This window comes from Lytechinus variegatus, chromosome 1 (assembly GCF_018143015.1).
Source record: "Lytechinus variegatus isolate NC3 chromosome 1, Lvar_3.0, whole genome shotgun sequence".
In the NCBI taxonomy this organism is placed as follows: domain Eukaryota; kingdom Metazoa; phylum Echinodermata; class Echinoidea; order Temnopleuroida; family Toxopneustidae; genus Lytechinus; species Lytechinus variegatus.
In genome coordinates this window covers 42,067,482-42,094,632 of record NC_054740.1, presented here as the reverse complement: position 1 = coordinate 42,094,632, position 27,151 = coordinate 42,067,482, and the positions used below count along the sequence as shown (strand labels likewise).

Below are 27,151 nucleotides of genomic sequence, written 5' to 3'. Positions count from 1 at the left end.
GAAGTAACTTTTCTATAAAAAAAGCAGATGCAATCATCAACAATCACAGATCACAAGCAAATATACCTGTATGGGTATGAGAGTTTTGAAAAAAATAGCAAACAGAAGCTACTTATGTTATTTTGTTAATATTTTATTATTTACACAATACATTGTGGATAAAATGACATCACAGATACATGTACAAACTTGATTATCAATACTCCTTCAGATTTAAGACTTTAGTAGCAAACGTTTTCTTGCCTAGGAAGAGTTCTTCACATGAATTAGGAGGCTGTTTTCAGACAACTTGAGGTTGCCACAATTGCCATACATGTATTTCTATAATGCAGCATTTCTGATCTGCCCTAAACTTTTATGAACACTGAGAAACAAGACAGCCTGGCAATGTGCAACCGTACCACTTTTTCTTTTTGCTTTCTCTGTTCAAACCTATCCCTATGATTCTATAGCTTATCTTACATTATGGAGGACATAACTGTAAATATTTCAAACATGTTCCTCTTGCATATTTTCAGATTGTTTGCACAAGTATTTTCCAGGTATTGTATCTCCACACTTGTAAATATCTCTTTCGTGTGTCATCTTTATTCATATCATTTGTTCAACAGCTTCACCTTTATTACTACATGTAAATGAAAATTGTTAATGTAAATAGTGAGGCACCAGGATGTTTAACCTTATACCCAACTTTAAGGGGTCATATTGGCCCCTGTATTTTACCGAACTATATCACATGCTTGGGTATGATTTAATTATCAGTCTTTTCTATATTATTTACAATGTATCTTTTTAACTGTTACATTTAAATTGTATTCATTCAATTATGTGAACATGTTAATTTATCATTGATTTATGAATAAAATCCAGAAACTGAAAAAAAAAAAAAAAATTCAATGTTCCTCTATGATAATCTCGACCTGCGCGCTACAGCATGACACCCATTAGCAGACTTTTATTTTTTATTTCAAGCCTTTCACATGTTTTCAGACAAGGGTTGGGATGGTATAGTTCATTTCAAATCACATGTTAACTACAAATTTCACAAAATTGCTACAAAAGATACTTTCATATTCCAAGCCATTTGAATGATATCATCTCACTAAAAATTGATCGAAATCAAATTCTGTAACACACCTAGTCTTCAAAAAAAGGTGCCAATTATCTACTTGTCTATTAAATGGGATACTACCAAGCATTAGCCCCAGCGGCCAAAGGCGCTTGGTTGAAAGATTTTGACTCTTCTCCCTGCATACTAAACAACAGTAGCTTTATACTTTCTTAAACCAAATCAAATTATTATTTCAACTTTTCTTTTTGGTGATACAATGCTGACTATCAAATATCACATTTTGATATTTTACATCAGCTCAAATGGTTCACTGCATAAAAATAAAAATTAACTCTGACATTTGAACCTGTGATCAAAGCCTTACCAAGTCGGTGTCATTTCCATATATTATATAGCTTGAAATGCGACATCTGTACCATTTTGTGTATCAAATGAAACAATCATGTGACCCAAATCGAATAAGAACGTTGTCCATTCCACGTCCATTCCACGTGCATTAATGAACAAACTTTGAAAATGACTCATTTAATGGTGCTATTAGAATTATCCTGAGAAAACTTAAGTCAGATACACATCAGCCTATGATAGGCAGACATATGAAAATGTACTGAAGGAAACCAGCTGACTAAGAAATGCATAGCTTTATAAAATCTTAAATTCCTATGTCTGCATCTTGATAATTGTTATCTTTACCTTTATTCCATGCATAACGGTTTTGTACTTTTTATAATAGCGAGTTTTCGATTTGCATGTCGACTAGTGGACTGCGACGAAAGTGCGTCATAATAGTCTGCTTTGTGTTTACGGTGTACAGAACCGCTGGAGTAAATCACCACGTGGCTTCAATCAATGGGCAAGGACTTGATTGCTCGTTTACTACATTTCGAACGAGCGTGATCTGAGCAAAATCCACGGTCATCATCATGAAGTTGACGTGTCAGGAATGGCTTGCACATGCTCAGTGTCTTCCAATCATGTGCTCGACTGACTTTGTATACCATCAACACAAAGCAGACTATTATGACATACTTTCGTCGCAGTCCACTAGTCGACATGCAAATCGAAAACTCCCTAATATCTATGTGTGTACAATGTAAAACTGTAAACATTTTTTTTAGTCAGCCTTTGGGTTGCTACATGCACGCAGTGTTCTTCTTTCAACAAAAACATTATTGAAGTATTGAAATACCCCACGAAAAAAGGCTTTAAATAATAAAATATTTGGTTTGGGTCAGCTTAAAGTATTATATAGCACTGACTTTAAAATAAGACGATAATTGGTGGCATTTGATGTCTGCACATAAAGGGTAAAGTCCCGGAGGGGGGGGGGCAGTCAAATATATTGCTGTACACACGCGTGACAAAAACGCGTTTAAAGGGGCGGTTTTTTAGTTTTGGACGCGGTCCACGCGTGGACTCGTTAAGGGTATAAAGAAAACAGATTTTCAAGAAAAAGGGTGGTTTTGAAAGACTGGTCAATGGTGAATCGCGGGGTCAAACGTGTTTACATTATTTTTTTCCCCCAAGCTTTTTCCCCCGAGGTCATATTTTGGCGACATCTTGTTTAGGGGACAAAATGTGTAAATACAGCCCGCGAAAAACTTGTTTAGAGGGTTATTTTGCACACAGAGAAAAACTCATTTAGGGGGTGTTTGGAAATTTCTTGGTCACGCGTGTGTACAGCAATATATTTGACTGCCCCCCCCCCCCCCCGGGGGTAAAGTATGAGAACATTTCATAAACCTTTTATGGATGAAGGATAACCAAAAAGCTGAAGGTATCACATCTACAAACATTTCCCTAGAAGTATAGATAGGCATGTTAAATAGCAGGAAAAAAATCAAATCAAATAAGGATTAAATTAGTAGATGGGATGGCCCTTAGAAGTGGGGTGCTGGGGGTGTGTGGAGCCTGGTTTTGTGCTAACAACGGTATATGTGCAAAATTTTGCCGGGAATTGTGCAAACAACGGTATTTGTGCAAACGACACGTTGGGAAATGTGCAAATCTGTCAATATTTATCAATGTTATATGTGCAAACGTGACATCTTGATAATGTGCAAATGAACAATTTTCACGGGAAATGTACAAACATCTCCGGGATATGTGCAAATCACTGTTTTTAGCAATATTAAAGCCATTTCTCATGAAATGTTTTATGATATTACTGGTAAAATGAGAAACATGCCTGCATAGGGGAGAAGCTACAGTGCCAACGGCAATTAAACGCTTTTCAGAGAGTTTTGGGGGGGGCACCAGACTAGAATTTAAGGGACACTCAATTTCGAACACTGCCTGAGGCACCTTCAAGGCACTTGGGGCACGAGAGTATTTTTTTTGTCATTCGGGCAAGAGATGTTATATCACAATGTAATAACACAATGTAATAACACCCTCAAACATAATAACACATTTCGCACAAATGTAACAAGATTGCTGACAAATGTAATAACTCTCTTATCTACAAATCATTGTGTGGAAAATATATACATATATATATATTGAGTGGTCTTTACTCCAGACTCGGTTATATAGAAAATATAAAGAATCTTCAAAACTGTAAGACTTCTGAACTAAAGCATGCGTACATGAGAACAGAGTCTTTACCCAAGACCAGGTTATTTCAAAACTTAAAAAAAAATCTTAAAAACTAAGACCCACTATTGTTTTGAATAGCATGGATATAGAGTATAGTCTTTTAATACTCCAGACCCGGTATTTTAACAATTTGAAGATCCTTCTATACTGAGATCCTGTACTAAAGAAAGAGTAAAGAGCATAGTCTTTCAAAAATAATAATTAAAAATTGCAACACCTCACCATCTACCAAATAAAGACCCTGTAAAAATGGATAGAATGTTGCCTTCACCCCAGACCCTGTTATATCAATGATATAAATGTCTCATTTCTGTGGAATAAATGAGTATAAAGTGTAGTCTTTTACTCCAGACCGGGTGATTAAACAAATTCAAAACTATTAAAGCCCCGCCATCTTCCAATACTAAGACTCTGTAAAAAGAACGTGTATATAACGTATTCTCAATTCTCCAGATCCGTTTATGGCTTAGACGAAGGAGTAAGGAGTGGCTTAGATGAAGAGGACCGTGAGGAACTTACAATGGAGTCAACGATTGAGGCTTAAGCGAAGGAATCAACGATGGCTCAGACGGTGAAAACAGTGAAGAGATGTATGGAGTCAACGATTAAGGCTTAAGCGAAGGAATCAACCATGGCTCAGACGGTGAAAACAGTGAAGAGATGTATGATAAAGAGGAGGAAAAAAAAAACATATCGCCATTTGATAGACTACCCAACGAAATTCTGACCATGGTACTAAAATTTGCAATGAGCTGCGACATTCCAAGTAGGCAGTTCCTGATATATGTGAATAAAAGATTCAAAGCAGCATCAGAGGAAGATTTGCATTCATCTCTCAGAGAAATACGTGTCTATATAAACCCAAGCATCCAACAAGCTCTTGGAATAGCGTCACATGAAAAGTGTTGTGTGAGTGTTAACAAAGTGATGAGAAGTACTGGAAAGCGGAGTGGACTTTGGATTGGGTTTAGATCGGTTATAAGTGTTTCATCCTGGTTTTTCACCTGGCTGATATTATCAAGAAATTGTCAAGAAAGTAAACCAGGCTAGTACACAATCCAGCGTGTATTTTGGAGTAAAAAAGGAAACAAATAGAAAACGTGTTTCATTGAATGGTTTTATTCATTAAAATAAAAACAAATTGAAGATCTTTTAGATTTTTATATAACAGGGTCCGAGGGAAAGACTATGTTCTATATCTATTATTTATTACAAGAGTTTTGAAGAGTTTTTTTTAAATAAACGGGTCTGGGGTAAAGACTATATTCTACACCTAATATGCTTTGAAGTGCAACTTTGGCCAAATATATTTTTGGATAAGTGAAAAAGATATATTTCAGTAATCTATTCCGCCAATACTTTGCGAAAAAGGTTGCATATACATAAAGAAAATTACAATCAAAGTTATAAAAATATTACTAAAATAAATCCAAGGGTCTGACAAAAGAAAACTTGGCAATTGTTCTCCTGCTGCTTAATCTTTTCTGGTTTCTTAATCCTTTGCTGGTTCCTTAATCCCTTGCAGGTTCCCAGAGAACAAAAAAAAACATAGTTTCTTCTTTCAGACCTCTTGGTTTAGTACCATTTGAACATTAAATCTTGTACTATTTCTTTACTTATTGACCCATTTTTCCGAATAATGGTGAAATGGAACACTGAATTGCACCCATCTCTTTTCACATGTCTAAAAATAATTTTTGGGTAGAGAGACACATTAAATGTATCTTCTAATTTATTACCTTGTGAGTGTTGCATTCGCTTCATTGTATCTTTGGAAAAGAGCGGTATTACATTTGTGGATAGAGAGTGGGTGTTTTTTTTTTACAGCTGTGTGTCACTAAAGTATCATATTGTGAGTATAACATTCCCCTGCCAGACTGACAAAAACACTCTTGGGCCCATTCCCCCTTTCGCTTTAAAAGTGCCCCATGCAGTGTTCGAAACAGTACTGAATGTCCCTTTAAGCCTGGTGCCCCCCCTCCCTTTCCACCCTGGCCTCTTTGAAAGATGTTTAATTGCCAATGGTCTTGAACCTACTCTCCTGTTCAGGCAGAAATAGCCTTAATATTGATAAAAACAAAAAAATTTGCACATATCCCAGAGGTGTTTGCACATTTCCTGTGAAAATTGTTCACTTGCACATATCCCGTGGTCACATTTGCATATGTGCCCTTGATAAATTTTGACAGATTTGCACATTTCCCAGCGTGGTGTTTGCACAAATCCCGGCGAAATTTTGCATATATACCGCTGTTTGCACATATCCCGGCGTTTGCACATAACCCGCCTCCATAGGGTGTAAAAATGGAAAAATGCAACCAAAATGAGGTTCATTTTGTAGTGAAACCATTTTTTTGTTTGCTTTTCAACTTTCTCAGGACCCTTCATCAGCACCCCCAGTAAGAAAATAAACAAAATTATTCCCAGGGCCTTGGTAGATAGGACGTTTATCTAACATTTCATATCTGACCATCAAGAGTATGTTGACCAGCTCATTTGAAAGTAAATCAACATGTATGAAAACATCATGTGACGCATCTCATTCATCTTATGAAACAAAAAATAACTCCAATTCTTCCACAGCTATAATATTTTCAAAAGGAAAGTGATATTTCTTCCCCATTGACGAAAAGGATGTTCAGTGATTTGCTTTACAAAAATCAGTGTTTCATATGCACACACTTTTGTCAACCAGCTATATCAAATTAATAATCCTGGGAATGGGTTTGGTCGAATGCACATTTTTTGCCTTCCTGTTGTCATAAGATTCATCCTACTGAGTCTTACCAGTGAGAGCGCAATTGAAGTACTGTATCACATTTCTCATTCCCCGTGCCTTGAGTATAGGGATCACTTTGTTCATTCACATAGCCAGAGTATATGTGGAAGCCAGAGTACGAACAATTTAGGACGGCATGCCTTCTGAAGCTATGCAAATATGCCTCTCCCATCAGGAAATCATGCATTATTCTGCAATCTACAAAACCCTTCTATCATTGTCTCTGAATCCACAAGTGCAGTTCTACATGACGATGACAAATCCCTAGAGCGGATTGGTTTTTTCCTCATCCTAAACGACACAACCCCTCAAATCATTTAATAGCGTCTCGAGAAATATAGTTCTACATCATGATTACAAATCCCTAGAGCGACTATGTCTTTTCCTCTTCCTAAATGACACACCCCTCTGATCCTATGCATCTCCGAAACTATAATTCTATATCTTGATGAAGAATCCTTAGAACGGATTCGTCTTTGACCCCTTCTCTTCTTCTAAAACGACACCCCATTTGATCCTTTGCATTATATGAAATTAGGTTGATTTACTTGATCCTTTGAGTCCAGAAATGTAGTTCTACGTCAAGAGAACGTATCCCTTGACAGGATTTATCTTTGACCCGCTTGGTCCTTTGCATCTTGGGAGTCCAGAAATGTAGTTCTACGTCATGGGGACGTATCCCTTGACCGGATTTGTCTTTGACCTCCTTTCCTCTTCCTAAATGACACAACCTTCTGATCCTTTGCGTCTCCAAAAATATACTTGTAGTTCTACATCGTGATGAAGAATTCTTAGAACGGATTCTTCTTTGACCCCCTTTCTTCTTCTCAAACAACACCACCTTGATCCTTTGCATCCTGGAGTCCACGAAATGTAGTTCTACGTCATGAGGATGTATCCCTCGACCGGATTTGTCTTTGACCGCCTTTCCTCTTCTTAAACGACACACCCCCTGATCCTTCCCTTGAGCTTGCCTTGATGCTGCCGACCACCTTCTCCTTGATGTCTAGCTTCTCTCTGGGTTCATACTGGGCAGCCTGGGGTACGTAGGAGCTCATGTACAGAGGGTTCGCTTCAGGGAGTTGAAGATCTGGCTCTCTGTGTCATGAAAAATATATACGATTTCATAAGTATTTACATGGTATCTTTGAAAACAAGAGTAGTGGGTATGATGATGGCAGGATGCCATGGAAAGAAGCTCTTGGAGGGGTTATAGTAGTTTGCAGGTACAGACTCAACTAAATTCACTCATGTACAGACAGACTTTACTCCATACATGGTATAATTTGTTAAAGTGTGTAATTTGAGATTGTCCTTGCAGACTAGGGATATAGAGGTTCGTTCAGAACCCACTAAAGTCCTCGAGCTTTTGTTGACTTACCAACTATGTAAAATATGCTTACTTCAGGCTAATGAAGGCCAAGTTTAAGATGTCAACAATGACCTAGGTACATGTAATTCAGCTTATTAGGAATTTACTGGTTTCTGTATCTTCACTTTTTCCTTTTTTTTAAAGCCATAATTGGTGCTTTTCATAATACATGTGCCATCAACATTCATTATTGTGAGAAGCTTGTGGGTCGACCACTATTTCTGAACAAGATAAAAGATAGCAGGGAAAGCAAGTAAAAATTGAACAATTATAGAAGTATCAAACTCATGATGAACCCAAGCTTAGGACATAATACGGATTAACCGGTAGAACTATGAACCAGATCCCAGCATTGAAAACAAAAATAAAGAAATATCTCACTGATACATGTAGATGGATACCAAGTGCAGTGATGCATAAAGATCAGTGGCGTACGCACTACGCAGAGGGGGTGGTTACAGGGGTTCTTCTTTTTAATTCTTTTGCTTGTCATTTTTTTTTGAGGTACGAAACGACTTCAAATTTGTGGTTAATGGACATTTTTTTTAATTAATGGGGGGGGGCTAGTCAATTTTTGTTAGGTAGGAAATGACCTAAAATTGGTGGTGACGACCCTTTTTTTTAATTGGTTGTCAATATATCATTCAGCTTGAACCCCCCCCCCCCTTAAAACATCCTGCATAAGCTTCTGATAAAGATTAATCAGTAGATCTACAAGCATGATCCGAGGAAGATAATAGTGTTTAAATAAGGTTGTAATCACTTTGAAAGAGAAACACATTGTGCTGAGCACACAGTGGTGGACCAATTGCTAAGTATTTTATGTACATGAGATTTAAAGGGATGGTCCGGGCTGAGAGTATTTATAGCTTAATAAATAGAGTAGAATTCACTGAGCAAAATGCCAAAAATTTTATCAAAATCGGATAACAAATAACAAAGTTATTGAATTTTAAAGTTTAGCAATATTTTGTGAAAACAGTAGTCGTGAATATTCATAAGTTCGGCTGATGATGTCACATCCCCACTTGTTCTTTTGTATTTTATTATATGAAATTAGGTTTATTCAAATTTTTTCCTCCAAGAACTAGAAAAACTTGGACTGACAACTGATTTAGTGCATTAGATATTTATTGCTGCAACTTATTTCATTATAAGGGAGACATATCATTCACACAAGTATGAAATAATGAAAAAAATATGATTTTATGTAATAAAATAAGAAAACGGAAAGTGGAGATGTGACATCATCAACCCACCTGTGAATATTCATGACGACTGTTTTCACAAAATATTGCTAAATTTTAAACTTCAATAACTTGACTATTTGTTATCTGATTTTGATGAAATTTTTGGCATTTTGCTCAGTGAATTCTACTCTGTGTATTAAGATACATGTACATGTATAAATATTTTCAGCCCGGACCATCCCCTTTAACAATAATGGCGCAATCACTATACATGTAGCATAGTCTTCTACAGGACAGGTTTGCAAAAAATCTGATGCCAATGACTTCTCATGATGATCATAATACAAAACTCGACATGAAAGGAAATACTTACTCTTCAGGTTCAGTTGAAACAGATGTCCAGCCACCATACGCATCGCTCTTTCTTTTTGTTCCTCTTGTTATACTCTCTTCATTCCCCTCTTTCTTCTTTTGATCTTTTTCTTCATCCTCATCTGATTCTGACTCTTCTTTGACCTGAAAGATAAAAATGCCATGAAAAAAAGTTTTTATTTTTGGTTTTTAATGTTATCATGTTGTTAAACATGGTGGCTCAAATTCACAAAGGTGGTTTCAGTTGCATCATGGTACAAAACCATGGACTATGCAGATTTCCTTGCCAAAATTACATCTATTCAATTTTTATAAACCAAGAAAAGAACTATAAATGTGCAATTTTGGCACAGGGTGCTAAATACATGCTTGAAAGAAGCATGATAATATGATACAAAATCTGCATATAGTGAATGGTTTCGTACCATGGTACAATTAAAACCTCCTTTGTGAATTCGGGCCATTCTATCAAGTGTTCTGGGGTTGTCCTGACTTTCAGTGGCTTACCAAATGACAAGACAAAACACCTGTCAACACTCAGTATTTGGCAGAACTCTAACTCCATTGCCATGATTCTTCTGTCACCTCGACAGCATCAAAATGCATATTACTTTCCAATGACTTGCTGCCAGGCACCAAATCTCCTTGTGAGTGTTTCATGAAAGGACTTGTCTGATGTTTTATCCGACATATTATTCTTAGCCTGGAGTACCCCTTTAAATGCATGTCTTTCTGCAATGCCCACCATGTGATTTGTACACTAGGAGTTTTTCTACCTTTTGTTTGGAAGAAAGTTTATCTTGTGATGAAGTGGAGGGTGCTGATATGAAGTTGGCTGGTTTATCCCACTGGGTCACTGCATTGGATGAGAAATAAAGGGAAGGTCATGAGAGGGAGCTGTAACATATAGAGTGGAAAACTGACAGGGAGAATGAAAGATTACACAGGTCGGTTTGAAGATGGCTGGATAGACCAGACTTCCCCCAAAAAAATTTGGTGCAATGTTGGACAAGCAAAAGCTGGCACTGGGGCAGGCTCAGTGATGGCATTTGCTCTGCATCTTATACAGGTATTTATATCAAGAAATGGGAATGAGAGAAAAGGTTGAAGAGAGAAAGTAAAAAAAATGAGAGAGCGACAGAAGCGATGCTAATGATGAGGATACTGATGATGATATTGATGAAGAAGATGATGATGACAAAGATGAAACTAATGACAATAATGATGATGTTAATAATGATGATGAGGATGATGATGACAATGATGATAATGATAATAATCATGTTGATTCACAGTATTTGCATGGGTCCATATATTTGTATAAAAACACTCAAAGGCACATCAACAAAATTAAAATTTCAATGTTTTGGAAAAATTTACGTGTTGAGAAAAATTAAGCGATTGAGTAAGTATTTATGAAACCTTGTCACATTTATTCCATATTCTAATTGCCAGAAAATACAAAGCGTGAGCATTATTAGCCAACTTAAACTCAAGCTAACACTCCATCAGTAGTACTCAATGCATTCAAGAAACTTATTCAACCGGGTACTGATTTACCTGACCTCGGTAGAGTGCAGCACAGTGTGGATAAATTTCTTGCAAAACAAAAAACATGCTATCGTTTCAATAAATTGTATTTATTTCAGAAAACCTAATGCTAGTATTGTGCAAATCACAGAGTAGAGACTCTTGAAGACGAGGATCCTGATTTTCAAAGTAACTGAAATCCACACTCTAGAAAACACTGCAGTTACTGTTACTTTAACTACACAGAAGTCAACTATGCACTTTTGGGCATGTTTTGAAACCGAAAGCAAGGTTTATAAGATTTTTTTATGTAGATCAATCAAATCCTCTGCATTGTGGACCCTCAGACTCGTGGAAAGACCCCCACAACAGCCCAACAAAGTTCAAAAACTCTAAAATTTTTTTATAGTGTTACATATATGAATAATTGTAAAAGAATTTTAAAAGCAATTACATTTATCTATTAGTTATTTCCCTTTAAGGATAGCCAAGAATTGTAAAGAACATTCCAGGATGTCTTTTTATTATGCAGGCCTTGCCTATTTTTAAAGGCCAAGGAGTTTTATTGTTGAATAAGGAAAAGCCAAACAATAGAATTGTATTGGTAGTGGAAATGAATAGGCTTAGGTATTTTGTTTACACTGTTGATTTCAATGAGGTCATTCAAGAGTGTTCTGGATTTTGACTGCTCCTGAAAGGAGAAAGTTCTTTTGGAAGACAATTCTAGAAGCTTGTAGATTAGTCGAAATTTGAGAATGATCTAGAACACTTGTAATTAGTATAAAGCTGCAGATTTTTCAAGATGATCATCACATCATATTAGATCACACCATCACATCATATGAGAGCAGGAGATCACATCACATCATATGAGATCACTTCACCAGATCAGATCAGAGCAGTTTATGCCCACCATCAATGAACTGTTTGCAGTTATTTTGAGAGAGAAATTATCAGTTCTCATCGAGATCATCAACATCATCAACCTGTTCAATGAACACGCTTCAACCCATGGATTGCTGAAATTGACTGTTAATCATCATCAACATCGTCTTCACGGACATTTCAACTCGTTACAGTGACTTTTATTATTCATCGGACTTCAACATCAGTTTCATCATCGCCATCATCAATAAGGAATCTTCCCAGCCTACCTGGAATATATATTGGACTATAACAGTGAACTATAACCCTGGATTGTACATCAGACACTTCAAGAGATTAATGTAAGATTATTTGGTTTTATTTTGTTTAAGTACATGATCAGTTTCCTGTAATAAAAAAAGGGAAAATTAAATTTAAAATCTACTTGTTATTTGTTGCAGTATCGTAACAAATAATTTTGGGGGCTTGTCCGGGAAACGAAAACCAAATTTGTATAAGCCAATTTGAAATTAAAACCAGTTGTCCGGGAAACGAAAACCAAATTTGTACAAGCCAATTTGAAACTAAAATCAGTTTTTCAGGAAACGAAAGCCAATTTGAGACGAAAGTCAGTTTGAAACAAAAGCCAATTTGAATTGAAAACATTTTGGAAACATTTTGGAAAGTTCTAGAATATACTGTACTGTGTTATTACGTGCTTGTATTTGTGTATATTCACTATGGCTACATTTGATGTTGAAGAATTTCTTGCAATGACAGAATTGTCATATGATCATTTGAAGTCACTGAAGAAGGATGATTTGATAACAGTTTGTGATCGTTTGGGTGTATCTCTAGCCCCAGGTTTAAAGAAGGCAGAGATAATTGACTTGTTAGCTAGTCACATGAAGCTTACAGAGGAGTCTGAAACTTCTATCAATATTTCAGACGATGCTCAGATACAACTGGCAAACATTGAATTGGAAAAGGAAAGAATCAAAGAAAACCTTGAGAAGGAAAGAATCAAAGAAAACCTTGAGAAGGAAAGAATCAAAGAAAACCTTCAAAAGGAAAGAATCAGAGAAAACATTGAAATGGAGAAAATGAGATTGGAGTACCAGTTAAAGTTGAAAGAAATGGAGTTAGCTCATGCAAATACTAATACTAACTCTGTTAAAGATAAATCTCCCCAAGGCTTTGATGTGGCGAAAAATATTCGCCTTGTGCCAAAATTTGATGAAGAGGGAGTTGATACATATTTTGTGTCATTTGAAAAAGTGGCCAAGAGACTGAATTGGCCCGAGGAATACTGGACTCTTCTCCTCCAAAGCGTTTTTGTTGGAAAGGCTGCAAAAGTCTATTCTTCACTCTCTGAAACGCAATCATGTGACTATGCTACAGTAAAAGAAACAATTCTCAATGCATATGAGTTGGTACCAGAAGCGTACAGACATAAATTTAGGAACATGCAAAGACAAACAGGCCAGACGTATGTTGAATTTGCTAGGGAACAAGAAATGATGTTCGATAAGTGGTACAGATCACTGAAAGTTGACAAAGATTTTGTTCACCTTAGGGAAGTTGTCCTCCTAGAAGAATTCAAAAAGAGTCTTCCTTTTGGCATTAAATCTCACTTAGATGACCATAGAGTTACTGAAGTCAGTAAAGCAGCCATAGTAGCTGATGAATTTGAGGTCACACATAAAGGTAGTGGAGATAGGCCTCCTTTCAAGAATTATTGGAAAAAGAAAGGTAAAGGGTCATTTGAATCCCACAATAAACCTAGTGAGGGAAAATATGCAAGCAAGGACAAAGACGCTAATAAGGATCAGGCTAGTGGGGGCACAGAATCAACCAAACGGTCTGAGAGTCGTAGTTCCAAAATTTGTACTCATTGTCATAAATCGGGACATTTGAAAGAATCATGTTGGAAATTGGTTGGAATGACAACCAAAACTTCTTAAGAAAGACATGGGTTTTGTTAAGCAAACAAGTGTTCCCTCGATGGAGTTTGTTCCATCAGAGCCCAATCAAGATGTTGAGAGTGTTTCTCTGGTATTTGCTGATAAAGACAAACCAGGTCGTACACCTTTAACTGTACATGATGTAGACGTAGGTGATGTAAGACCTGAGCATGATCGGTTCATCACGGACGGACATTTGATAGATTTTGAAAGTTTTGAAGGCTTGTAACAAATTAGGAATAAGATGAACAAGGTTCCTTTGTGTTTTATAGTGAAGGGTAGGACAAAGTATGCTGAATGATGAAAAAAGTTTGTTGCCATGGTTACCTACAAACATAGGTATCCACTAAATGTGCCATATCACGGACGGACATGATAGAAATGTGGTTTTTAGAATTTTTGTACATTTTTATTGTTTCTATCTAAACAGCTTTACATTTACCAATAATTGTTAATGCAACTAACACTGGGGTATGTTAGCTTCTATGTTCAGCATATTGAATTCTTAACCAATATCAAACTTCTGAGAGAATTGCAAATATTTTCCATCACGGACGGACATCTCGGACGGACATCACGGACGGACACAATCAAAATACAATGGAAGTACTCTGTAAGAAGTTCTTAATACTTTTTTGGGTAAACAAATGCTATTGTATTGATGATTTGTACATATTTTAATAATATTAAACAGTATTAGTTGCACAATCAAGTTGCTACAACTTCAATCAAGTTGCTGCAACTTGATTTAAGATGTAGCAACTTGATTTCTATGCTAGACGCACAGTATAATCTAGACATACGATTGCTCTAAACACAGTTCTTGTCAAAATCGAATGTAAAGAATATTGTCTTTTTAAATTGTAGAATACTAGTAGGTTCAAAATCAACAGCTAGTTGATTAATGATCATGTTGATACAAGTATTTTTATGATCATGATGATTTTTAGGCATTAATTTTCCAAGAGCAAAGATGTTTTTTTTTAAGGTCCAAAAACTAAATCTAAAAGATCAACAGGTCGCTGATCGGCTGATCCTTATGCTTGTTTGTTGGAACAACACTTGTCAGGGGCTCTCTTTAAATCCATCTTTTGCACATATCAAAGCGGAGACACCCCATAACATTAACAGCCCTCATGTATTTAGGCCCTGACCGAATCCAAAATTGAAATTGATATTCCAATCCAAAGCTTATTAAAACTTCTAAACACTGCAGTGCAAGCTTTATGCATTTTCACAGTTTACCAGATAAGCGATTTGCTTAAAGACCCAGACCGGACCCAAATTAGAAATTGACAAATTATATACCAATCGAAAGCTTATAAGCTACTAAATACAGCAATGTATGCTTTATGCATTTTCACCGTTTCCCAGCTGAGTATTTTGCTTAAGAATATTCCAATTATCGGGCTTCGAACCCGGCTTAGAAAATAGGCTTTATTGTGCTTTTCACCTGCCTCGAGACCGTGAGAAGCGTCGTGATTCCATTGGTTTGTACACAGAAAAACTGGGTGATTTTTTTGCTTTCCAGATAACACATTTCATTCTCTTCACTTCTATCACAGATGGATATCACGTATTTTTTTTCCCACAATCTTGAATTTATGAAATCTACAGTTTAGAACTAGTTTTTGCCATATTTTATTTCCTGCTTATTTGGCGCAGATTTCAATTCTATCTGCATTTAAATTATGTATAACAACTTTTCCTGACATAGCAATTTAGGCCCAATAAGAGCCAAACACAAAAATTACAAAAAAAATGGTAGTGAATAGCTGTAGGTTTACATCAATTTGAACAGTGAATAATTTTGAGTGCCATTTTCATCTGAAAACGAAAACAAAATGTTTTCATAAGTTGGAAATGGAAGAAAATACCCAATGCTTTTGTACACAAACCTATGGAATAACAACCCTCCAGACACAACGTGACGTCATCATTTCCAGGCGACGTGGGGGTGCTCAATCGAAGCGTACTTTTGGGGAGAAGTTTCTTTGATTTTTATTTAACATTTTTAAGAAATGGAAGAAGATATGTGTAATATTTTTGGTGTATTTATATTCTATGAGTCATTATCTTTCTTTTGATATATATATGATTGTTTTTATACCGGTCAGGGTCTTTAAAATTAGCTCCAAAATGGACTTCGAAAAAAGGTATTCATGTAATTTTCACAAACCTCAAGACTGTGATGTCATGTTCTGTTAGAAGCATTGTGAATCCATAGGTTTGTACATATGGAAAAAATGATTTTTCTGCTTATCAGATTATGCATTGCATTCTACTTCTTCTCCATCACTTTCTGCAAGCTTGAATTGATGAAATCTACAGCTTTGGACTTGTTCTTGCCATACTTTGTTTCCCGCTTTTTTGGCATATACATGTACATGTAGCTTTTCAACTCTATCTGCATTCCAATAATGTTTAACAATTTTTCCTGACAACAATATAGCCCCAATAATGGCCAAACAAAGATATCACAAAAAATTGTGAAGAGTTGTAGGTTTATTCCATTTGAGTTCTGAATAATTCTCAGAGCCATTTTTCACTGCAATTAGAAGCTAAAATTAAATTCATAATCTGCTCAGCAAAGTTTCTCATTTGCATATATGAATCTTTCCACAAGTATTTCACTCGTCCGTCCGTGATCATTTTTGATTGATTTATTATATGCATAAAATGTATGGATTTTAGCTATGTTCAAATAAAATGATGTACAGTGTCCAGTGAAATACTTCTACACACTTTTATTTCTGTTTCTATTCTGATAAAGAATAAAAAGCTGAATCCATAGACATTATCCTAATAAAAATGATCACGGACGGACATTAATTTCATCACGGACGGACGGAAATGTTAACATCTGCAAGGAAAGTTTACTTCCCACATTTTTTTCCTACTAATTTATGTTTGATGATAGATTAATGTTCAGAGTGCAAGACCATTAAAAAAAATTGGAGTAACTTTGAAAACAATGAAACTAGAGTGAAATGAATTTGAGTGAATTAACTTTGTCCGTCCGTGATGAAATTAATGTCCGTCCGTGATCATTTTTTATTGAGTTTATGATATGGATAAAATGTATGGATTTCAGCTATGTTCAAATAAAATGATGTACAGTGTTTAGAGAGATACCTCTAAACCTTTTTATTTTTTATTTCTATTCTGATAAAGAATAAAAAAACTTTTCATCTTTTTTTCCATCACGGACGGAAATTTCAAAATGGAAATGTTAACACCTACCAAAAAAAATTACTTCCCAATATTTTTTTTCTACTATATTATGTCTGATAATAGAGTAATGTTCAGAGTGCAAGAACATCCAAACCAAATTAGAGTAACTTTAAAAACAATAAAACTAGAGTGAATTTAATTTGAGTAGAAATGTCCGTCCGTGATGAGAGGTAGCAGCACCCCCATGAATAAAATGGACTATTCCGGTACTTTCGGAATCATCAATCTTCATGAAACTTAGTTTTTTGAAACCTGAGATATCAAAGATTATTTTAAAAGCAAATTTGATGAAATTATCTAAAAAAAAAATTTTCACCTCAATGCGAACCCTTAACCGATCATGCTCACCTATCAAACAGAATCCTTATAGGCTCAATCCAAGCAAGTTGGAAATGGTGAATAAGGAAATACAGTTTATGTTAGATAATGACATAATCGAACCGAGTCAGAGTAGTTGGAGTTCTCCCATTGTAATGGTTCCAAAGCCAGACGGCTCTCAGAGATTTTGCATTGATTACCGAAAGGTGAATGCAGTAACTAAGACTGACTCGTATCCAATTCCTAGGTTAGAAGATTGTATTGATAGAGTTGGAAATTCTGCCTATATCACAAAGATAGACTTGCTTAAAGGATATTGGCAAGTGCCACTGACTGACCGAGCCAAAGAGATATCAGCCTTTGTTACACCTGAAGGCTTGTTTCAATGCAAAGTCATGCCTTTTGGAATGAAAAATGCACCAGCAACCTTCCAAAGGTTGACAAATCAAGTGATTGCCGGACTTGACAATTGTGTCGTATACATTTACGACATCCTAATATACAGTGATACTTGGAATGATCATCTGAATCATTTGCGAGCACTGTTTGACAGGCTGGACAAAGCCAATCTAGTAGTGAATCTGATGAAGAGTGAATTTGCCAAGGCAAAAGTCACATATCTTGGTCATGTGGTTGGTCAAGGGCAAGTGCTACCAAGAGAAGCCAAGATACAAGCTATCTTAGACTTCCCAATTCCCACAACTAAGAAAGAATTGCTCAGATTCTTAGGTATGAGTGGCTTCTACAGGAAATTTGTTCCAAATTTCAGTACAGTGGTTAGTCCTCTGACAAACCTGCTGAAGGCAAAAGTGAAGTATGTTTGGTCTGACGAAAGTCTAAGATCGTTTGAGAAATTAAAGGCCATTTTGGTGAATGAGCCTGTTTTGGCAGCTCCAAACTTCACAAAGCCGTTCAAAGAAGCTATTGATGCATGTGATGTTGGAGTAGGAGCAGTATTGCTCCAAGAAGATGAAGAAGGCATCGAAAAACCAGTGTGCTACTTCTCTAAGAAACTCAATCGGTTTCAAAAGAAATACTCAACTATTGAAAAAGAGGCCCTGAGTCTCGTACTAGCCCTTCAGCAGTTTGAGGTGTATCTAACCAATGGAGAGATTACAGTCTATACAGACCACAATCCTCTTGTGTTTTTGGAGAAATTCAAAACAAAGAATCAAAGACTGTACAGATGGAGCCTAATGCTCCAACCATTCCCTTTGAAAATTGTACACATAAAGGGAAAGAATAATGTAATTGCTGATGCTCTATCAAGAGTATAAAAAGTGAAATTATTCATGATTTTGACCAAGTGTGTCATTTGAAGAAAACATTTTTGATGTTCATTTATTTTAACATGTTCGTTAAGTACTATATTTTTGTACACGATAAATGTAAATGATTTATCAAGATGACTTTGAACAGTTAAAAGAAAAAATAATCATAAAGAAACCTTTACTACGGTAAAGCTTTCTTTTCCCCGTGGGGGAGGTGTTACATATATGAATAATTGTAAAAGAATTTTAAAAGCAATTACATTTATCTATTAGTTATTTCCCTTTAAGGATAGCCAAGAATTGTAAAGAACATTCCAGGATGTCTTTTTATTATGCAGGCCTTGCCTATTTTTAAAGGCCAAGGAGTTTTATTGTTGAATAAGGAAAAGCCAAACAATAGAATTGTATTGGTAGTGGAAATGAATAGGCTTAGGTATTTTGTTTACACTGTTGATTTCAATGAGGTCATTCAAGAGTGTTCTGGATTTTGACTGCTCCTGAAAGGAGAAAGTTCTTTTGGAAGACAATTCTAGAAGCTTGTAGATTAGTCGAAATTTGAGAATGATCTAGAACACTTGTAATTAGTATAAAGCTGCAGATTTTTCAAGATGATCATCACATCATATTAGATCACACCATCACATCATATGAGAGCAGGAGATCACATCACATCATATGAGATCACTTCACCAGATCAGATCAGAGCAGTTTATGCCCACCATCAATGAACTGTTTGCAGTTATTTTGAGAGAGAAATTATCAGTTCTCATCGAGATCATCAACATCATCAACCTGTTCAATGAACACGCTTCAACCCATGGATTGCTGAAATTGACTGTTAATCATCATCAACATCGTCTTCACGGACATTTCAACCTGTCACAGTGGTGACTTTTATTATTCATCGGACTTCAACATCAGTTTCATCATCGCCATCATCAATAAGGAATCTTCCCAGCCTACCTGGAATATATATTGGACTGTAACAGTGAACTATAACCCTGGATTGTACATCAGACACTTCAAGAGATTAATGTAAGATTATTTGGTTTTATTTTGTTTAAGTACATGATCAGTTTTCTGTAATAAAAAAAGGGAAAATTAAATTTAAAATCTACTTGTTATTTGTTGCAGTATCGTAACAATAGTCTGTTACCTCCTGTCTTGGTGTTCCAGTAGTAGGTGTGACCCTCTGGACTGACCGCTTCCATCCATTCCTGTGATTCGATGCTGGGTGTGGTCGATGATGAAGGCGTGTTCCCCTGGGTACTTGACGTCCCTCCTGGCTGGTATCTGCTCCCCTGTTGAGCTGTCAATTCCTCTGTGATGAATGCAATCAGAATCATTAAAAAAGAAAAAAAAAACTCTGACTTTCAAATCCTTTCATGTTTGAGAAGTACTCACAAATAAATGTCTTAGAAATACAGATATTTTATTGGATTATATTTACTTGGTCAACAAGCCGTTTGTCTACTTCTTAGATAGTCTAATACCACAAAGGCTAAACAAATGTTGTTTACTGATAATCGGTCCTATATAATATCCACTTCATCTAATTCTCATTTATTCTCATGACTATACGGTCTAAGTTTCACTTCACCTACTTATCATTTGGCACTTTGTCAAATAAAAATTTGATTTGAAAACATCTAAATGAATCATATCATAGACCATGTGGATAGTAGACGATCGAATTGGGTATACATGTAGCCTAACAAGAAATTAAATGATAAATGGGCTGAAATACAATTAGACCAACAGGTTAGTGAAAGAAGAGTTTGTACTAATAGACAAACTATTATTAGACCATGTGGGATGATACCAAATGGAAAGTATATGAAGTGGATGTAGACCAATTGGCAATGTATCATTTTATTTTGATCAGGCACTCAACCATATTTGTAATTTCATATAAGATAGCAAAATTTTACACTCTCTACATCACAACTGTTTTAGGACATACACATTCATAACTTCTAGTCAACATGAACTGGAATGTTTACAAGCACTTTTGGGGGAATTAATACCCAAACTAAAAATAAGCGTTAATAAGCAGCATGTTAGTTAGTGATTTACCCTGCTCTTGCTGTTCTCGTACTCTGTTTTCTACCAGAGCAACCTTATACTCTGGTATCAAGTCAGGATTAGATGCCACATCTTTCTTGAAAGCTTTCATAGCATCCTGCAAAAACGTCATCATAATACAGAAACCAACCCTAAACACAGTGAATAATTTTACTTCTCAAATTTTATGTAACAGCACTCATGGTTGTTAGAGAAAAAGCTTTCAACTACCTGTATGTTCTGTACAGTCCTATGTAAAATACTAAAAAGAAAAATACTACACAGATGAAATGTTGTGTAGCAGTCCTCAACAATGTGGACAAATTGGAGTGCAGTACCAGGAAATTTATTCCCTGTAAATATCAGATTAGGGAACTTCAGATTTCTGTTCAGATACAGACATCCACTACCTAGAGTACTGCCCCTGTGAACCAGGACTGCTGTGAACTCTACAGTGCAAAGTGTTTTGCTTGTTCCAAGGTTTACATACATGTATAACAAAAAATGAACTTGCATACATAATATAGATAGTTTATACCACAAATTTAGATGTTTAATTTCCTGCCTAGGTGGGAAATACTGGTAAATACTGAGAAATGCTTGTAAATGTACAGGGAGACACAGTGAAACATTACAATATGCTTGAAAAACACATGGGCAATACGTGACAAATAGTCAAGAAGTATAATTTACCCGAAAGTGCCAATGTTGCTTCCAAACAAGAAAAATACCTTAAAAGGGTAATGTAATGAGACACATGTGTTGCTTTTTTTATTTTAGGCATACTAATAGAGGTCATCTACACCTTATTAGAAATTGCCATAAAAATTGCACCCAAACCAACTAGTACTATACACAACCTATAAATATCAAATAAAGATAATTCTGTCAGATATTCCCCCCCCCCCCCCGATACAAAGTGCCGTTTCCAGCAAACGTTGACATATTGATAACCTTCAATACACACCTCCTCTATCTGTTTCATGAAGCCGCTGAGCTGTTGCTGGGTTTCATACTGCTTCTGCCCTTTCTTACGCAGCTCTGCAATCTTCTTCTCCACATTCTCCTTGTGCCGCTTACCCCTCTCGTGAAACTCTTTACTCTAAAGTCAAAATATAGAACATCATTATGTTTGCACATGATTCAGCAAGATGTATTCTATGGACAAAGATTTCTGAAAACCTGCGATTCCATTTCAAACTTCATCTAACATGAAAATTCTGTTTTGTCAGAAATTTCTTTGAATGGCCTCATACATGTAGACATATCCTACTTATTTTGAAAACTGCTCCATTACTTACTGATTTGTTGTCTGCAAACCAACACTGGCAAAAGTCACAAAACTTTCTTGGATTAGACTTCCAATAATCAGCCCTAAAAAGTAGAGAAGTAAATAAAAAAAAAATAGAAACTTGAAATAGATGCATGCTTATCCTATAGTTTGGAATTGGAAATTATGATGAGGTTTATTTTAAAAACAAGTGAAATTTGGGCAGTAAAGATTGCAAAAGTGCAATGAAAAAAAGTAATCAGGGATGAAATGATTTATCCCATACAGTGCATATCGAAATAAGGTAATTCAAACCTACAGGGTTAACGGTATTAGATTATTGAATTTAAATTTGTATGAGAATATATGAAATTCCTCAACTTTTTATTGATCAATAATTATTGATCAATATATCTTACAAGCTTACAGGTATCAAAGACATCAGGCCTGGGCCTTCAAGGAGGCAAAGTAATATATTTTGCCTGCAGCCATCCACACCTGTATTCTGAGGGCCATCACATGTACTTCCACCTTTCTCAAATCTTTGAATACGTATTTGTTCTCATGTTAAATTATTTTGTTTAGGATAGGTATGTTACAATGTTTTGTTAATCTTTCATTTAGTATTTATATAACTTATTTCAAGTATACCTGTATTAGACTTAATTACCTCTTTTAAGCGCATAGAGATTCTGTCAAATATTATGCGCTATAAGCATCTTTTATCATTTATTATTATGAGCTCAAAATGGGAAGGACTGTATGGGCTCCAATTCAGCACTGACACGACCGACGGTTAATGACGATATAATAGGGTTTCGATGATGGAAGGAAGAAATCCAGCATCGATGGCTTTCTTATTCCAGCTGCTGATCTTCCTTTGTACACAAATACTAGAATAACAGGGGATGTTTTAATCAACACTTCTGATCATCTACTAGTCATCACGACTCGCTCACTAGTCACTATAATCTAAAACAGTAAGAAGTGGCACAGCTAGTGGAAGTCAGAATAGTGTCCCCCTATCCAGAATTAAGATCAAGTGGCACTCTGTCGATTGTAAAAAGGCTTTGGATCAGTACACTTATCCCATGGAAAGGGCAGCTTCTCTCCTCTTCCAATCACTTTTAGAATCTTGCTGCCAGAGTGATTCATCTATAGACACTATTCTAAACCTAACTTGGCAATGCTGAAAACATCACTTTCACTTCCAAACAGCACTTTTTCCAAGAAGAAAAAGGGCAAACTTGAATGGACTTCATAAGTAGAAAAAGTTTAAAACAAGAAGCCAGGAAATCCTCGAAGTCAGACTCAAGCATATAGTCAGATAGTCAGTAATATGATCACCTGAATCTGAAGAAAGCTTTCAGAAGCTGCCTTAGACAAGCCAGAGCTGTTGATCGTAGGAAACTTCACAAGCAAGTTGAACAAGCCTCTGTGTTTGATGAATCTCTGTTTTATCGCCTCATAAAGAAGAGCAGATGTCAGAAGTCACAGATTGCAAAGCACCTTGGAATATGATGGATGTACATGTACCTACGAAGATACAGAAGTCATACTTGGATGCAACAAGTACTTTAGGGACTTAGCTTGTGACTCCTCACATTCCTCTAAAAGCAATATGGACTGCTCATTCCCTCTGTCAGATAATACTCATTGTGACGCCACAAGAGAGTCAAGTCCATTGCATTGTCATCTTCAAACGTATCTTGACCTCCAAAATGCCATAAACTCTCTTAAACTCAACAAAGCAAGTGGTCCTGACAACATCAGATCTGAACATATTAAACACCTAGACACAGTTGCTCAAAGGTTTCTCCTGTTCATCCAGAACTAAATCTTGTAATGTGGGCATTGCCGAAACCAGTCGGGACCGTCGCTAGTGTCATGCCCTGATATAACGTTCTCAGTTACATAGATCTCCATGTGTGGCAAAATAAGGGTGGCAATGTTTGGCTTATTTTCTCTTTTTCTATGGGACAATGCTTGATTTTGTTACACTGTCAGTTTTCATTACAGCTATTCGTCAGACTCATATAACTTGGCTCTTATGTAAATTTAACTCTTTAAATTATGTTTTCTTAATTAAGAATAGAGATTGAAAAATTAAAATTTTCTTGCCATATTACTTTTCACCAATAGCGGGCGTACACAAAAATATGCCCAAAATTCAAGTTTTTGAGCACTCTGGTGAATACAAAAATTATTCCCAAGTTACTAATGAAAAATAAATTGCAACTGTATGGAAATTAGTAATTTGGGTCACAAAAGTGATATTTAATGATTTTTTAAGGTGTGTGCTATGTATGCATTGGCATACCATAGTCCTACCTGTAGATTCCCCACAGGCAGGATGGTTGCAGTGAACCAGTGAATTTTGAGGATTAAACCGGAGGATGGACTCGGGGTGAAGTACTGGTGAAGAGTAAGAATTTGGCATTATACCTTTATACCGCATGGTTCCCTTTTTCCACTAAGTATATTATGCATAGTGGGTATGTGCCGCGGAGGGGACCCCCATTTTTACACTCAAATTCCTGTTCCAAGGCATGGCAAATTTTGTATTATTGAGAAAATGAACAAAGAAAGCCACTCCAAAGCACAGCATTTTCTACTCATCGAGAAAAAAAGAAAAAAAAAATCCGCTCCAAACCAAAGCTTCACATATTTTTCGTTACGCCGTTCCCTTCGCACTGATCTGCTACAATAATCAATTTTGGTGAAAAAGTGGCCGCAGAGTGCTGTCCGACCATCGCCTCTGCGCGGGTGCACCCGGCGGCAATGCCGCCAGGCTAGCTGCATCATGCACGCATGCCCGTTCCATAGGGATGCATATGCACTCACACTCTGGCGAACCGTACCAAGCCCCGGGGGGACTACTTCCATTCATACCATGCGCTACCATGGTCTCGAATAGCACCCTAAACACATAATTTCCATATTCTGAAATTGCACCCCTTAACAAGTATTGGCGTGTGAAAACCTACCCTTAAAAAAAGTATTGGAAACAAAACGATACTCTTGGCAAATATTCCCTGAAATGAACCCCTAAACAAGTAAAGGAATGTTTTACTGCTACGGGTCCTTCGGTCGTCGGCTTTACATAATTTGGTTTAGTACTTCTCCACCTTCTACACCTCGCGCAAATCGGACTCTAAACACAAAGTGTTGGGGCAAAAAGGACATCCTTTATAAAACATTTTAGTTTTATCATCCCTGCAAATTTGACCCTAAACACGTAATTTTCTTAGCGAAATAGATTTTTTTGTTTTGACACCCTTATCACGTTACGTACGTAACGTGCCCTATCGTGAAAAAGACATCCTTTTACGTGTTTTTGGGGTCACGCATGGTATCCACTCATCAATGTAAGTGGGCCCCCCCCCCTGGGCCAGGGTTACAAGACCAAGGACCCCCGTTTTCACAAACAAAAAACATTTGTAGTTCCAAAGCCTGTTTCCAAGGACCCTCCTTTTTACAACAAGCCTGCTCCAAGGCCCTCGTTTTTGTTCTCGCCCGTGACACACCCTACCATATTTTTGGTCGGGTGCCCCCCCCCCCCCCGGGGAGTGAAGTGGAGCCTGCACTGCTGCAGTGCACGAACTTCGCTCGAGGTAGCCCTACACCAAATAAGATATACGGGACCGAAGTAGCATTCACCACAGATAACAGATCTATTTCAAAGCATTTAAACATGAAATGTAATTAGAAAGTTACTCTTGTTATTTTCATGACTATTCATTGACTGTAACTATTACGCCAAATACACTCCAGCGGTAAATAAACACACAATTCGATGAACTTACATTGCTACATTCCTTGGTTTTGCTGTTGGAGACGTCTACGGTAGCATGAAATTGAAATGACTAATAAAAAATGAAAAATATAAGAGAAACGAGGCTACAAATCGTCGTTTTTGAATACAAGTATTTGGGTATTATATCTAATTATAATGGAAATTTTAGTAAAGCAAAAAAATATCTCTATGACCAGGCAACTAGGGCTATGTATGCTCTCATAAGTAAATCTAGAAACTTAAACCTCTCTATTGATATTCAGTTAAATTTATTTGATTCTCTGGTTGTACCAATTTTTTTGTATGGTTGTGAAATTTTGGGTCATGAAAATAATTCTCTGATTGAAAAACTCCACTTAAGATATTGTAAATCTATTCTACGAGTTAAAAAATCTACCCCTAACTGTGTGGTATATGGAGAGCTTGGTAGGTTCCCATTAGACATTTATATTAAAAGTAGAGTAGTTTCTTGTTGGTATAGACTAGTTACTAGCGATTTATGTAGGACATCTAGTATTATTTATAAGCTTTTGTATTCTCTTAGTGCTGATAACAAATTTCATTCTAACTGGCTTTTGTTTGTGAAGCATGTTCTTGATTGTAATGGATATTCCTTTGCTTGGCTGAACCAAAGAATTGACTTTATATCTAGTTTTAAGAAACGCTTACTTCAAAGACTAAAAGATCAATTTTGTCAAGGATGGTCTTCAGATATTAATAGCTCCAGTTCATGCTCGAACTATCGTATCTTCAAAACTACCCATAAACTAGAGAACTACTTGATAACTCTTCCCCCCTCTCTTTTCTATTATTTATGCAAATTTAGAACTGGCAATTCCAGAATACCAATTGTGACTGGTAGATATGACAATACTGAAAGGATAAATAGAGTATGTACTTTGTGCAACTCCGGAATAGGAGACGAGTTCCACTACATTTTTATTTGTAGTAAGTTTGAACAAGAAAGAAACTCACTTCTTGGTACTCATTTTATAAATTATTACAATATTCACAAAATGTATTCTCTCTTTAATTCTACGGAAATACCAATCATTAAAAACCTGGCTGTCTTCACCAAATTGGTGATAAATGCATTTAAATAACTTAATAAGTACATGTGTATAACCGTGATATTACACATATTGTTTTGAATGAAGTTTCCAACTTTATTTGTTAAGTAGATCATTATGTAAAAAAAAAAGAAAAAGAAAGCTGTCTAGTTTGATGGAATAGCACTCAGTTTTATAGTTATCACTCTTTATGTATCTTGCCATGTTTATTATCGTTTATACTTCACTTGTCATGCTGCTGTGAATGACCCCTGAGCCCACCCACACATGACCTCTCCACTATGACTATCATTGCTTGATTCCACATCGACCTCATGCTCCAATGTGGAAGGTATGAGTGGGCTGCCTCAGAGGTTATGTTATTTCATTTGTTGTATCCTTGTACAC

General features: G+C 36.3%; 1 protein-coding gene across 1 annotated transcript; it reads right to left on the bottom strand.

The window, feature by feature from the left end:
• Positions 1-3,794: 3,794 nt before the first annotated feature.
• LOC121414344 (WW domain-binding protein 4-like) lies at positions 3,795-25,801 on the bottom strand. The gene is made up of 8 exons (XM_041607497.1): positions 25,705-25,801; positions 21,930-22,002; positions 21,596-21,730; positions 20,641-20,746; positions 19,721-19,885; positions 10,160-10,239; positions 9,385-9,527; positions 3,795-7,547 (listed from the first exon to the last, which is right to left on the bottom strand). Coding segments are annotated over exons 1-8 (918 nt in total). The 5' UTR covers positions 25,707-25,801; the 3' UTR covers positions 3,795-7,333.
• Between the last annotated feature and the right edge of the window lie 1,350 nt (positions 25,802-27,151).